The sequence below is a fragment of the Bufo bufo genome, chromosome 6, assembly GCF_905171765.1.
Source record: "Bufo bufo chromosome 6, aBufBuf1.1, whole genome shotgun sequence".
NCBI lineage: Eukaryota > Metazoa > Chordata > Amphibia > Anura > Bufonidae > Bufo > Bufo bufo.
The window spans coordinates 8,127,593-8,142,825 of record NC_053394.1 but is presented as its reverse complement, the minus strand read 5'-3'; the positions used below and the strand labels follow the sequence as shown (position 1 = coordinate 8,142,825).

At 42.3% G+C, this 15,233-nt stretch overlaps 1 protein-coding gene across 1 annotated transcript in view; it reads right to left on the bottom strand.

Annotated features, from left to right (window-relative positions):
* Window positions 1–883: 883 nt before the first annotated feature.
* LOC121004617 (nebulin related anchoring protein) overlaps window positions 884–15,233 on the bottom strand; it is a 113,316-nt gene continuing 98,966 nt past the window's right edge. Inside the window, exons 32-40 of the mRNA XM_040436847.1 lie at window positions 11,711–11,818; window positions 11,301–11,612; window positions 8,989–9,093; window positions 5,082–5,180; window positions 3,975–4,079; window positions 3,578–3,685; window positions 3,056–3,367; window positions 2,727–2,876; window positions 884–1,354 (exon numbers count right to left, since the gene is read on the bottom strand). Coding sequence (XP_040292781.1) covers window positions 1,265–1,354; window positions 2,727–2,876; window positions 3,056–3,367; window positions 3,578–3,685; window positions 3,975–4,079; window positions 5,082–5,180; window positions 8,989–9,093; window positions 11,301–11,612; window positions 11,711–11,818 — 1,389 coding nt within the window. The 3' untranslated portion in view covers window positions 884–1,264. The remainder of the gene's footprint in view (window positions 1,355–2,726; window positions 2,877–3,055; window positions 3,368–3,577; window positions 3,686–3,974; window positions 4,080–5,081; window positions 5,181–8,988; window positions 9,094–11,300; window positions 11,613–11,710; window positions 11,819–15,233) is intronic.

Genomic DNA, 15,233 nt, shown 5'->3' with positions numbered 1-15,233 from the left:
ACTGACACAGTCCTGATGTATAGCGCAGGGTCCTAGAGACTGACACAGTCCTGATGTATAGCGCAGGGTCCTAGAGACTGACACAGTCCTGATGTATAGCGCAGGGTCCTAGAGACTGACACAGTCCTGATGTATAGTGCAGGGTCCTAGAGACTGACACAGTCCTGATGTATAGTGCAGGGTCCTAGAGACTGACACAGTCCTGATGTATAGCGCAGGGTCCTAGAGACTGACACAGTCCTGATGTATAGTGCAGGGTCCTAGAGACTGACACAGTCCTGATGTATAGCGCAAGGTCCTAGAGACTGACACAGTCCTGATGTATAGCACAGGGTCCTAGAGACTGACACAGTTCTGATGTATAGCGCAGGGTCCTAGAGACTGACAGTCCTGATGTATAGCGCAGGGTCCTAGAGACTGACAGTCCTGATGTATAGTGCAGGGTCCTAGAGACTGACACAGTCCTGATGTATAGCGCAGGGTCCTAGAGACTGACACAGTCCGGATGTATAGCGCAGGGTCCTAGAGACTGACACAGTCCTGATGTATAGTGCATGGTCCTAGAGACTGACACAGTCCTGATGTATAGCGCAGGATTCTAGAGACTGACACAGTCCTGATGTATAGTGCAGGGTCCTAGAGACTGACACAGTCCTGATGTATAGTGCAGGGTCCTAGAGACTGACACAGTCCTGATGTATAGCGCAGGGTCCTAGAGACTGACACAGTCCTGATGTATAGTGCAGGGTCCTAGAGACTGACACAGTCCTGATGTATAGTGCAGGGTCCTAGAGACTGACACAGTCCTGATGTATAGCGCAGGGTCCTAGAGACTGACACAGTCCGGATGTATAGCGCAGGGTCCTAGAGACTGACACAGTTGCTGCATTAATCTTGTTTATTTCTTACAAACACATCTCAGGTCTACAAATATTCATCTTCATGTTTCTGGATTATACGGAAACTGATCCTGCCAGTCTAGAAATCTACAGCGCAATACATTACAGCAGCCTCCACTGTGTCCAGTGAACATCGCAGCTTCATTACAAGCACTTTAAGGTACTGCGGAGTAACACTCTGATAGTGCTGCTGAGTCCTCCCCATTCATCACTATAGTACACTGCCCTCTAGAGGTGAGGCATGGAACAGCGGCAGAAGATCACCGGGGAGAAGGCACCATAATAACAATAGCAACATCTTCATAGCAGGAGCCGCCCAGTGCGTCCACAAAATCTTCACCCCAACACCCCAGGATCAGCGCCCCTCATTTCTTCATAGGAAGAATCTTTCTCCGTTTCACCTGAAGGATCTCAGAAGCGTCTCGGTTTACGTCCCCCAAAGATTCTTCTGCACCCTAAAAAGCATTATAAGAAAAGTTACACTGGGGATATGCAAACTAATGAGGGTTAGTATCCAGTACCCAGAGTGTCAGCGTCATTATCCTGTACCCAGAGTGTCAGCGTCATTATCCTGTACCCCGAGTGTCAGTGTCATTATCCTGTACCCCGAGTGTCAGCGTCATTATCCTGTACCCCAAGTGTCAGCGTCATTATCCTGTACCCCAAGTGTCAGCGTCATTATCCTGTACCCCAAGTGTCAGTGTCATTATCCTGTACCCCGAGTGTCAGTGTCATTATCCTGTACCCCGAGTGTCAGTGTCATTATCCTGTACCCCGAGTGTCAGTGTCATTATCCTGTACCCCGAGTGTCAGTGTCATTATCCTGTACCCCGAGTGTCAGCGTCATTATCCTGTACCCCGAGTGTCAGCGTCATTATCCTGTACCCCGAGTGTCAGCGTCATTATCCTGTACCCCGAGTGTCAGTGTCATTATCCTGTACCCCGAGTGTCAGTGTCATTATCCTGTACCCCAAGTGTCAGTGTCATTATCCTGTACCCCGAGTGTCAGCGTCATTATCCTGTACCCCGAGTGTCAGCGTCATTATCCTGTACCCCGAGTGTCAGCGTCATCATCCTGTACCCCGAGTGTCAGTGTCATTATCCTGTACCCCGAGTGTCAGTGTCATTATCCTGTACCCCGAGTGTCAGCGTCATTATCCTGTACCCCGAGTGTCAGCGTCATTATCCTGTACCCCGAGTGTCAGCGTCATCATCCTGTACCCCGAGTGTCAGTGTCATTATCCTGTACCCCGAGTGTCAGTGTGTCATTATCCTGTACCCCGAGTGTCAGCGTCATTATCCTGTACCCCGAGTGTCAGCGTCATTATCCTGTACCCCGAGTGTCAGTGTCATTATCCTGTACCCCGAGTGTCAGTGTCATTATCCTGTACCCCGAGTGTCAGCGTCATTATCCTGTACCCCAAGTGTCAGTGTCATTATCCTGTACCCCGAGTGTCAGAGTCATTATCTTGTACCCCGAGTGTCAGCGTCATTATCCTGTACCCCGAGTGTCAGTGTAATTATCCTGTACCCCGAGTGTCAGTGTCATTATCCTGTACCCCGAGTGTCAGCGTCATTATCCTGTACCCCAAGTGTCAGTGTCATTATCCTGTACCCCGAGTGTCAGCGTCATTATCCTGTACCCCGAGTGTCAGCGTCATTATCCTGTACCCCGAGTGTCAGTGTCATTATCCTGTACCCCGAGTGTCAGCGTCATTATCCTGTACCCCGAGTGTCAGCGTCATTATCCTGTACCCCGAGTGTCAGCGTCATTATCCTGTACCCCGAGTGTCAGCGTCATTATCCTGTACCCCAAGTGTTACTTACCGCTGCGTAGTCTCCAACCTCCGGACGGCGCAGCGCTTCATGCTCCGCATTTCTCTGTTCCGCAGCCCGGCGGGCGAGCTCTACCTTGTAATACCCGGGGGGCGTCCACCCCACACCTTTCATCCAGTTGAGATCAGATTTGTATTTAACCTGGAAAGAGAAGATAAGAATGAATTCTGATTCCAGCTCGTCCGTACTCGGGCCGGGAGGGCTGCTCCTTGTGGCGTCTCTCAGCTCTGGCTGACAGAGGGGGGCTCGGACCTGTACGTATACAAGGTCTTCACTCTGGATGACCCCCACCTCCCATTCTCCTGGAGTCTGGCACTCACATCGCTCTGCAGTCCGTGCGCCTGTTTGGCGTGTTTCAGGGCGAGCTGCTCGGGGTCACACGTGTACTGGTGCAGGTGCTGGCGGTACTTGATGTCGCTGGCCTGCTCCTGGCTCTTCTTGGCCTGGATGAATCCTGGTTGATCCATATGAGTTCGGACCCGGGACCTGCTCTCTTCTGACAGTTTCTTGTATTCCCGGTCACTCAGGAGTTTGCCCACCTTCATAACATGCTGTGTTTTGGGGTCATCGCTGACGCTGCGGAAGCCGATCTGATGCCCCCTGTCCCTCACAAAGGCTTCTCTGTAGCGGAACTGCAGGAATAATAATGAGATTTGTGCCATGGAGACATAACTGCAATACACATGGTATTCAGGGGTGAAGACCCCGGGCGCAGGTGCTGCCTCCTAGTGGTTGGGCTTATAGCTGGTTAAAGCCTCCAAACGTTTTTTTTGCATTGCGCTCTGGATGACTTTGTAATTTTAGGAAAAAACATTCCTTAATCATGCAGTCCCATATCTTACATCACTGGCGATCTCTCGGGATGCCTTGGCGGTCTGGAAGGGAATGGCGTCCAGGCGCAGGTCATAGCCCGCCGCACGAGACTGCTCCCATAGAGTCCTGTAGGCTTTCTGTCAAAAGAAAAGATGAATAAAAAACCATTCAAATCTTCTTGTCTATGTATGTCACAATATTTCTTCCATAAATATGATAAACTGAGCAAAGCTGCACTGTAAAGTATAGAGCAGGAACAAAGCAGAAACCAAGAGACAGGCCCTGGACTGCACACTACCTCTCAGTGCAGAGACACAGTGCAGCTGAGCTGGAGCTGATATAAGATGGATAAGATTGTAAATGATACAAATGTCAGCAAATCATCCTTCCCTAGTTACATCGATCCAGACAAGAAAAGAAACGTACGTCACTTATCTGAGCCGCATTAATTCGAGCGCGAACGAAGTCCGGATGATCCGGAGGCAACGTACATCTGTGCATCGACTCCTGATCCCCCGATTTATACAGTCTCTGCAAGAATAAAGATGGAAGAAGTCATACCACAACAACTAAGCGAGGGCTTAACACCCTGAGCAACAGTATACAGTATATTATACTCCAGAGCTGCACTCACTATTCTGCTGGTGCAGTCACTGTGTACATACATTACTTATCCTGTACTGATCCTGAGTTACATCCTGTATTATACTCCAGAGCTGCACTCACTATTCTGCTGGTGCAGTCACTGTGTACATACATTACTTATCCTGTACTGGTCCTGAGTTACATCCTGTATTATACTCCAGAGCTGCACTCACTATTCTGCTGGTGCAGTCACTGTGTACATACATTACTTATCCTGTACTGATCCTGAGTTACATCCTGTATTATACTCCAGAGCTGCACTCACTATTCTGCTGGTGCAGTCACTGTGTACATACATTAATTATCCTGTACTGATCCTGAGTTACATCCTGTATTATACTACAGAGCTGCACTCACTATTCTGCTGGTGGAGTCACTGTGTACATACATTACTTATCCTGTACTGATCCTGAGTTACATCCTGCATTATACTCCAGAGCTGCACTCACTATTCTGCTGGTACAGTCACTGTGTACATACATTACTTATCCTGTACTGATCCTGAGTTACATCCTGTATTATACTCCAGAGCTGCACTCACTATTCTGCTGGTGGAGTCACTGTGTACATACATTACTTATCCTGTACTGATCCTGAGTTACATCCTGTATTATACTCCAGAGCTGCACTCACTATTCTGCTGGTGCAGTCACTGTGTACATACATTACTTATCCTATACTGATCCTGAGTTACATCCTGTATTATACTCCAGAGCTGTACTCACTATTTTGCAGCTCCAAAGCTGAAATCTCCCAGCATAATACTCCTTGTCTAGTGTAAGTGCAGAACGTTCTCTGCGAATTTTCATTCTACACAATGCACTGTACAGTCATCTCTTTACATTACATTAGTGCATACGGTATAATTTCCTGGAGAGTTATACTGACCTCACTGCACTGCTGATAGCTGTTCTTGGCATGGAGCAGGCTGGGAGAGTCTGTAACGGCTGTAAATGACATTGATCCGGGACTTTGACGATATTTGGTCTGAGGAGAGAAAATTCAAAGCGCAGGGAATTCAACATCTTATATTCCAGTTCATATGAGGCAGTATTATAGTAGATATATTCTTGTACATAGGAGGCAGTATTATAGTAGTTATATTCTTGTACATAGGAGGCAGTATTATAGTAGATATATTCTTGTACATAGGAGGCAGTATTATAGTAGTTATATTCATGTACATAGGAGCAGTATTATAGTAGTTATATTCTTGTACATAGGAGGCAGTATTATAGTAGTTATATTCTTGTACATAGGAGCAGTATTATAGTAGTTATATTCATGTACATAGGAGCAGTATTATAGTAGATATATTCTTGTACATAGGAGCAGTATTATAGTAGTTATATTCTTGTATATAGGAGCAGTATTATAGTAGTTATATTCTTGTACATAGGAGCAGTATTATAGTAGTTATATTCTTGTACATAGGAGCAGTATTATTGTAGTTATATTCTTGTACATAGGAGCAGTATTATAGTAGTTATATTCTTGTACATAGGAGGCAGTATTATAGTAGTTATATTCTTGTACATAGGAGCAGTATTATAGTAGTTATAATCTTGTACATAGGAGAAGTATTATAGTAGTTATATTCTTGTACATGGGAGCAGTATTATAGTAGTTATATTCCTGTACATAGGGGGCAGTATTATAGTAGTTATATTCATGTACATAGGAGCAGTATTATAGTAGTTATATTCTTGTACAAAGGAGGTAGTATTATAGTAGTTATATTCATGTACATAGGAGCAGTATTATAGTAGTTATATTCTTGTACATAGGAGGCAGTATTATAGTAGTTATATTCTTGTACAAAGGAGGTAGTATTATAGTAGTTATATTCATGTACATAGGAGCAGTATTATAGTAGTTATATTCTTGTACATAGGAGGCAGTATTATAGTAGTTATATGCTTGTACATAGGAGGCAGTATTATAGTAGTTATATTCTTGTACAAAGGAGGTAGTATTATAGTAGTTATATTCATGTACATAGGAGCAGTATTATAGTAGTTATATTCTTGTACATAGGAGCAGTATTATAGTAGTTATATTCTTGTACAAAGGAGGTAGTATTATAGTAGTTATATTCATGTACATAGGAGCAGTATTATAGTAGTTATATTCTTGTACATAGGAGGCAGTATTATAGTAGTTATATGCTTGTACATAGGAGGCAGTATTATAGTAGATATATTCTTGTACATAGGAGGCAGTATTATAGTAGTTATATTCTTGTACATAGGAGCAGTATTATAGTAGTTATATTCTTGTACATAGGAGGCAGTATTATAGGAGTTATATTCTTGTACATAGGAGCAGTATTATAGTAGTTATATTCATGTACAAAGGAGCAGTATTATAGTAGTTATATTCTTGTACATAGGAGGCAGTATTATAGTAGTTATATTCATGTACATAGGAGCAGTATTATAGTAGTTATATTCTTGTACATAGGAGGCAGTATTATAGTAGTTATATTCATGTACATAGGAGCAGTATTATAGTAGTTATATTCTTGTACATAGGAGGCAGTATTATAGTAGTTATATGCTTGTACATAGGAGCAGTATTATAGTAGTTATATTCTTGTACATAGGAGCAGTATTATAGTAGTTATATTCTTGTACATAGGAGGCAATATTATAGTATTTATGTTCTTGTACATAGGAGCAGTATTATAGTAGTTATATTTCTGTACATAGGAGCAGTATTATAGTAGTTATATTCTTGTACATAGGAGAAGTATTATAGTAGTTATATTACTGTACATATGAGCAGTATTACAGTAGTTATGTTCTTGTACATAGGAGCAGTATTACAGTAGTTATATTCTTGTACATAGGAGCAGTATTATAGTAGTTATATTCTTGTACATAGGAGCAGTATTATAGTAGTTATATTCTTGTACATAGGAGCAGTATTATAGTAGTTATATTCTTGTACATAGGAGCAGTATTATAGTAGTTATATTCTTGTACATAGCGGCAGTATTATAGTAGTTATATTCTTGTACATAGGAGCAGTATTATTGTAGTTATATTCTTGTACATAGGAGGCAGTATTATAGTAGTTATATTCTTGTACATAGGAGCAGTATTATAGTAGTTATATTCTTGTACATAGGAGGCAGTATTATAGTAGATATATTCTTGTACATAGGAGCAGTATTATAGTAGTTATATTCTTGTACATAGGGGCAGTATTATAGTAGTTATATTCTTGTACATAGGGGCAGTATTATAGTAGTTATATTCTTGTACATAGGAGCAGTATTATAGTAGTTATATTCTTGTACATAGGGGCAGTATTATAGTAGTTATATTCTTGTACATAGGAGCAGTATTATAGTAGTTATATTCTTGTACATATGAGCAGTATTACAGTAGTTATGTTCTTGTACATAGGAGCAGTATTACAGTAGTTATATTCTTGTACATAGGAGCAGTATTATAGTAGTTATATTCTTGTACATAGGATCAGTATTATAGTAGTTATATTCTTGTACATAGGAGGCAGTATTATAGTAGTTATTTTCTTGTACATAGGAGCAGTATTATAGTAGTTATATTCTTGTACATAGCGGCAGTATTATAGTAGTTATATTCTTGTACATAGGAGCAGTATTATTGTAGTTATATTCTTGTACATAGGAGGCAGTATTATAGTAGTTATATTCTTGTACATAGGAGCAGTATTATAGTAGTTATATTCTTGTACATAGCAGGCAGTATTATAGTAGATATATTCTTGTACATAGGAGCAGTATTATAGTAGTTATATTCTTGTACATAGGAGCAGTATTATAGTAGTTATATTCTTGTACATAGGAGGCAGTATTATAGTAGTTATATTCTTGTACACAGGAGCAGTATTATAGTAGTTATATTCTTGTACATAGGAGCAGTATTATAGTAGTTATATTCTTGTACATAGGAGGCAGTATTATAGTCGTTATATTCTTGTACATAGGAGGCAGTATTATAGTCGTTATATTCTTGTACATAGGAGCAGTATTATAGTAGTTATATTCTTGTACATAGGAGCAGTATTATAGTAGTTATATTCTTGTACATAGGAGCAGTATTATAGTAGTTATATTCTTGTACATAGGAGCAGTATTATAGTAGTTATATTCTTGTACATAGGGGCAGTATTATAGTAGGTATATTCTTGTACATAGGAGCAGTATTATAGTAGCTATATTCTTGTACATAGGAGGCAGTATTATAGTAGTTATATTCTTAAACATAGGAGCAGTATTATAGTAGTTATATTCTTGTACATAGGGAGCAGTATTAGAGTAGTTATATTCTTGTACATAGGAGCAGTATTATAGTAGATATATTCTTGTACATAGGAGGCAGTATTATAGTAGTTATATTCTTGTACATAGGAGGCAGTATTATAGTAGTTATATTCTTGTACATAGGAGCAGTATTATAGTAGTTATATTCTTGTACATAGGGAGCAGTATTAGAGTAGTTATATTCTTGTACATAGGAGCAGTATTATAGTAGATATATTCTTGTACATAGGAGGCAGTATTATAGTAGTTATATTCTTGTACATAGGAGGCAGTATTATAGTAGTTATATTCATGTACATAGGAGCAGTATTATAGTAGTTATATTCTTGTACATAGGAGGCAGTATTATAGTAGTTACTGAATGTTCTTGTACATAGGATGCAGTATTGTACTAGTTATAGTATCCTACTCCCCTTTGCAGCTTGCTTACACCAGGGGGAGACACTGAGCTCAGGGGAGTTTTTTCTCAGGACCTCTTACCTCACTGATGAGCTCTCCGGCTTTCTTCACACTTTGTATATGGGGAGATCCCGCTGACTCCCACCCTACTCCTCTCAGGAAGTTTAGGTCAGATTTATATCGAGACTGTGGGGGAAGGAAGAGGAAGATGATTGGGATTAATTCAGGATCCCAGAGGAGCAGCATCAAATAGGACGTCTTCCCAGTAAACGAGAGGCAGCCATTAAATAATAGAGCAGAGTCGGGACGGTTCGGTCATAGGGGGAATTAATATTCATTATATTATTGTTGGCAGCGGCTTTCACACACAAATGTATTTAACTGTGATAATGTGTAATGAAAGTGTATCAGATGCTTATTAATTATTCACATCAGAGCAGGGAATCATGGGTAAGCAGTGCCCTCCCCCATACACAGTACAGTCAGCATTAGTAGCGCATATTCTGCAGGTTTGTTATTTCATGTTGCCAGGCAACCACTTGCTTCCTGTCTGGGTGACCACCTTTAGTATCCATGTATCTTCCAGTTATGATGTGTTCTATGAACCGCTGTACAGGAGACTGCATTTCTATGGTGAACAGAATTATTGGAGCGGAAAACAATTATCACCTGTTCACTGGACGCCAAAACACTCTTCTACCTGCATGACCAAGTAGGTGGGTGGCAGCCCCAATGGGCGTCATAACAGCGGACATGGTGGCCATCACCCAGCTTTCCCAGAAAAAAAATCAAACGATGACTGAAAAACTTATATCTATCTAAAACAAAAGGCTTCCAGAGCTGCGCTCGTTAATAACCCCCATCGTGTGAGCTGCAATCTTCATGAGGATTTGATGTGTGATATCCATTTTCTAAAGAAAATATTCTCAATCTGCGATGATTAGAGGTTTAACGAGCGGCTTTGATCAGCATCAATAATTGAACGTCGTCGTATTCATCCTCCCCGCACATCAAGCCGTCAAGCGGAGCTGTTTGCATTTGTTCACACGCCGCGCCGGTAAATAATGGATCATGTCTGATACCAGAGACCTCGAGCGGATAAAGCATTCGCCGCCATCAGATATTCCCTGTGTTGCATTATTTTCTGCGCCCTTAATTAATAATGGGAAATGTTCATCAAGTGTCAAAACGGCGCAAACACAGAGACCGATCCCGGCTAATAAACGTAACTGCGGCGACAGCGGGAAAACAAAATGCAGCAGTAAGAACAGCTATCACAGTGCGTCATCCACAGATCCCCCATAACAGTGCGTCATCCACAGATCCCCCATAACAGTGTCATCCACAGATCCCCCATAACAGTGTCATCCACAGATCCCCCATAACAGTGTCATCCACAGATCCCCCATAACAGTGTCATCCACAGATCCCCCATAACAGTGCGTCATCCACAGATCCCCCATAACAGTGTGTCATCCACAGATCCCCCATAACAGTGCGTCATCCACAGATCCCCCATAACAGCGTCATCCACAGATCCCCCATAACAGTGCGTCATCCACAGATCCCCCATAACAGTGTCATCCACAGATCCCCCATAACAGTGCGTCATCCACAGATCCCCCATAACAGTGTCATCCACAGATCCCCCATAACAGTGTCATCCACAGATCCCCCATAACAGTGCGTCATCCACAGATCCCCCATAAGAGTATCACCCACAGATCCCCCATAACAGTGTCATCCACAGATCCCCATAACAGTGTGTCATCCACAGATCCCCCATAACAGTGTCGTCCACAGATCCCCCATAACAGTGTCATCCACAGATCCCCCATAACAGTGTCATCCACAGATCCTCTATAATAGTGTCATCCACAGATCCCCCATAACAGTGTGTCATCCACAGATCCCCCATAACAGTGTCATCCACAGATCCCCCATAACAGTGTCATCCACAGATCCCCCAGAACAGTGTCATCCACAGATCCCCCATAACAGTGTGTCATCCACAGATCCCCCATAACAGTGTGTCATCCACAGACCCCCCATAACAGTGTGTTATCCACAGATCCCCCATAACAGTGTGTTATCCACAGATCCCCCATAACAGTGTGTCATCCACAGATCCCCCATAACAGTGTGTCATCCACAGATCCCCCATAACAGTGTGTTATCCACAGATCCCCCATAACAGTGTGTCATCCACAGATCCCCCATAACAGTGTGTCATCCACAGATCCCCCATAACAGTGTGTCATCCACAGATCCCCCATAACAGTGTCATCCACAGATCCCCCATAACAGTGTCATCCACAGATCCCCCATAACAGTGTCATCCACAGATCCCCCATAACAGAGTATCCTCTGCAGACCCTCATGCTGTCTCTCACCTCACTCTGCAGCAGATGTGCTTGCTTCGCACATTGCAGTCTTAGATCTTTAGAGTCGGTCGTGTACTGGTGGAGCAGAACCTTGTAGTCCTGGTCGCTGACCAAAGCTTGCGCCTTCTTGGCGTGCACCAGGTCCATCATGTCAGAGGAGAGATGATACTGGGAGTGGAGATGATGGGAATCCTTCTTGTACTCCTGCTCGCTCTGCAACTTGGCAACACGTAGACAGCGCAGGATATTGGGATCGTCCAAGACGCTCCGAGTGCCGATGTGTTTCCCTCTCTCAGCAACGTAATCGTGTTTGTATTTGTACTATGAATGAGACCAGAGATCAGCGTGAGAGATCAGCGTGATACACGGCCACAGTCACATGACCCCATGTGGAATAGTGCGCATCATACTGTACTCACATCACTGGCTATAGACCCCGACAACTTCGCAGTCTGGAACTGTAGTGCGTCCATTGTGAGGTTGTGACCGTGAGCGCGCATATTGAGCCAGGATTCCCTGTACTTTATCTGCGGAGAACAGAAAACGCATCACAATCCGGTAATACAGCACAATCACAGAAACCTGCAGTCCTATGTAACAGCACAGATAACACAGTGATAACTCTCTGAGTACAGATAATGTAGTAGATGTCACCTGCAGTCCTATGTAACACCACAGATAACACAGTGATTACTCTGAGCACAGATAATGTAGTAGATGTCACCTGCAGTCCTATGTAACACCACAGATAACAGTGATAACTCTCTGAGTACAGATAATGTAGTAGATGTCACCTGCAGTCCTATGTAACACCACAGAGAAGACAGTGATAACTCTCTGAGTACAGATAATGTAGTAGATGTCACCTGCAGTCCTATGTAACACCACAGATAACACAGTGATAACTCTCTGAGTACAGATAATGTAGTAGATGTCACCTGCAGTCCTATGTAACACCACAGAGAAGACAGTGATAACTCTCTGAGTACAGATAATGTAGTAGATGTCACCTGCAGTCCTATGTAACACCACAGATAACACAGTGATAACTCTCTGAGTACAGATAATGTAGTAGATGTCACCTGCAGTCCTATGTAACACCACAGATAACACAGTGATAACTCTCTGAGTACAGATGATGCAGTAGATGTCACCTGCAGTCCTATGTAACACCACATATAACACAGTGATAATTCTCTGATTACAGATAATGTAGTAGATGTCACCTGCAGTCCTATGTAACACCACAGATAACACAGTGATTACTCTGAGCACAGATAATGTAGTAGATGTCACCTGCAGTCCTATGTAACACCACAGATAACAGTGATAACTCTCTGAGTACAGATAATGTAGTAGATGTCACCTGCAGTCCTATGTAACACCACAGATAACACAGGGCTAACTCTCTGAGTACAGATAATGTAGTAGATGTCACCTGCAGTCCTATGTAACACCACAGATAACACAGGGCTAACTCTCCGAGTACAGATAATGTAGTAGATGTCACCTGCAGTCCTATGTAACACCACAGATAACACAGTGATAACTCTCTGTGTACAGATAATGTAGTAGATGTCACCTGCAGTCCTATGTAACACCACAGATAACACAGTGATAACTCTCTGAGTACAGATGATGCAGTAGATGTCACCTGCAGTCCTATGTAACACCACATATAACACAGTGATAATTCTCTGATTACAGATAATGTAGTAGATGTCACCTGCAGTCCTATGTAACACCACAGATAACACAGTGATTACTCTGAGCACAGATAATGTAGTAGATGTCACCTGCAGTCCTATGTAACACCACAGATAACAGTGATAACTCTCTGAGTACAGATAATGTAGTAGATGTCACCTGCAGTCCTATGTAACACCACAGATAACACAGGGCTAACTCTCTGAGTACAGATAATGTAGTAGATGTCACCTGCAGTCCTATGTAACACCACAGATAACACAGGGCTAACTCTCCGAGTACAGATAATGTAGTAGATGTCTCCTGCAGTCCTATGTAACACCACAGATAACACAGTGATAACTCTCTGAGTACAGATAATGTAGTAGATGTCTCCTGCAGTCCTATGTAACACCACAGATAACACAGTGATAACTCTCTGAGTACAGATAATGTAGTAGATGTCACCTGCAGTCCTATGTAACACAGTGATAACCCTCTGAGTACAGATAATGTAGTAGATGTCACCTGCAGTCCTATGTAACACCACAGATAACACAGTGATAACTCTCTGAGTACAGGTAATGTAGTAGATGTCACCTGCAGTCCTATGTAACACTACAGATAACACAGTGATAACTCTCTGAGTACAGATAATGTAGTAGATGTCACCTGCAGTCCTATGTAACACCACAGATAACACAGTGATAGCTCTCTGAGTACAGATAATGTAGTAGATGTCACCTGCAGCCCTATGTAACACCACAGATAACACAGTGATAACTCTCTGTGTACAGATAATGTAGTAGATGTCACCTGCAGTCCTATGTAACACCACAGATAACACAGTGATAGCTCTCTGAGTACAGATAATGTAGTAGATGTCACCTGCAGTCCTATGTAACACCACAGATAACACAGTGATAACTCTCTGTGTACAGATAATGTAGTAGATGTCACCTGCAGTCCTATGTAACACAGTGATAACTCTCTGAGTACAGATAATGTAGTAGATGTCACCTGCAGTCCTATGTAACACCACAGATAACTCAGTGATATATCTCTGAGTACAGATAATGTAGTAGATGTCACCTGCAGTCCTATGTAACACCACAGATAACACAGTGATATCTCCCTGAGTACAGGTAATGTAGTAGATGTCACCTGCAGTCCTATGTAACACCACAGATAACACAGTGATAACTCTCTGAGTACAGATAATGTAGTAGATGTCACCTGCAGTCCTATGTAACACAGTGATAACTCTCTGAGTACAGATAATGTAGTAGATGTCACCTGCAGTCCTATGTAACACCACAGATAACACAGTGATAACTCTCTGAGTACAGATAATGTAGTAGATGTCACCTGCAGTCCTATGTAACACAGTGATAACTCTCTAAGTACAGATAATGTAGTAGATGTCACCTGCAGTCCTATGTAACACCACAGATAACACAGTGATAACTCTCTGAGTACAGATAATGTAGTAGATGTCACCTGCAGTCCTATGTAACACCACAGATAACACAGTGATAACTCTCTGAGTACAGGTAATGTAGTAGATGTCACCTGCAGTCCTATGTAACACCACAGATAACACAGTGATAACTCTCTGAGTACAGATAATGTAGTAGATGTCACCTGCAGTCCTATGTAACACAGTGATAACTCTCTGAGTACAGATAATGTAGTAGATGTCACCTGCCGTCCTATGTAACACCACAGATAACACAGTGATAACTCTCTGAGTACAGATAATGTAGTAGATGTCACCTGCAGTCCTATGTAACACCACAGATAACACAGTGATAACTCTCTGAGTAGAGATAATGTAGTAGATGTCACCTGCAGTCCTATGTAACACCACAGATAACACAGTGATAACTCTCTGAGTACAGATAATGTAGTAGATGTCACCTGCAGTCCTATGTAACACCACAGATAACACAGTGATAACTCTCTGAGTAGAGATAATGTAGTAGATGTCACCTGCAGTCCTATGCAACACCACAGATAACACAGTGATAACTCTCTGTGTACAGATAATGTAGTAGATGTCACCTGCAGTCCTATGTAACACCACAGATAACACAGTGATAACTCTCTGAGTACAGATGATGCAGTAGATGTCACCTGCAGTCCTATGTAACACCACAGATAACACAGTGATGACTCTCTTAGTACAGATAATGTAGTAGATGTCACCTGCAGTCCTATGTAACACCACAGATAACACAGTGATAACTCTCTGAG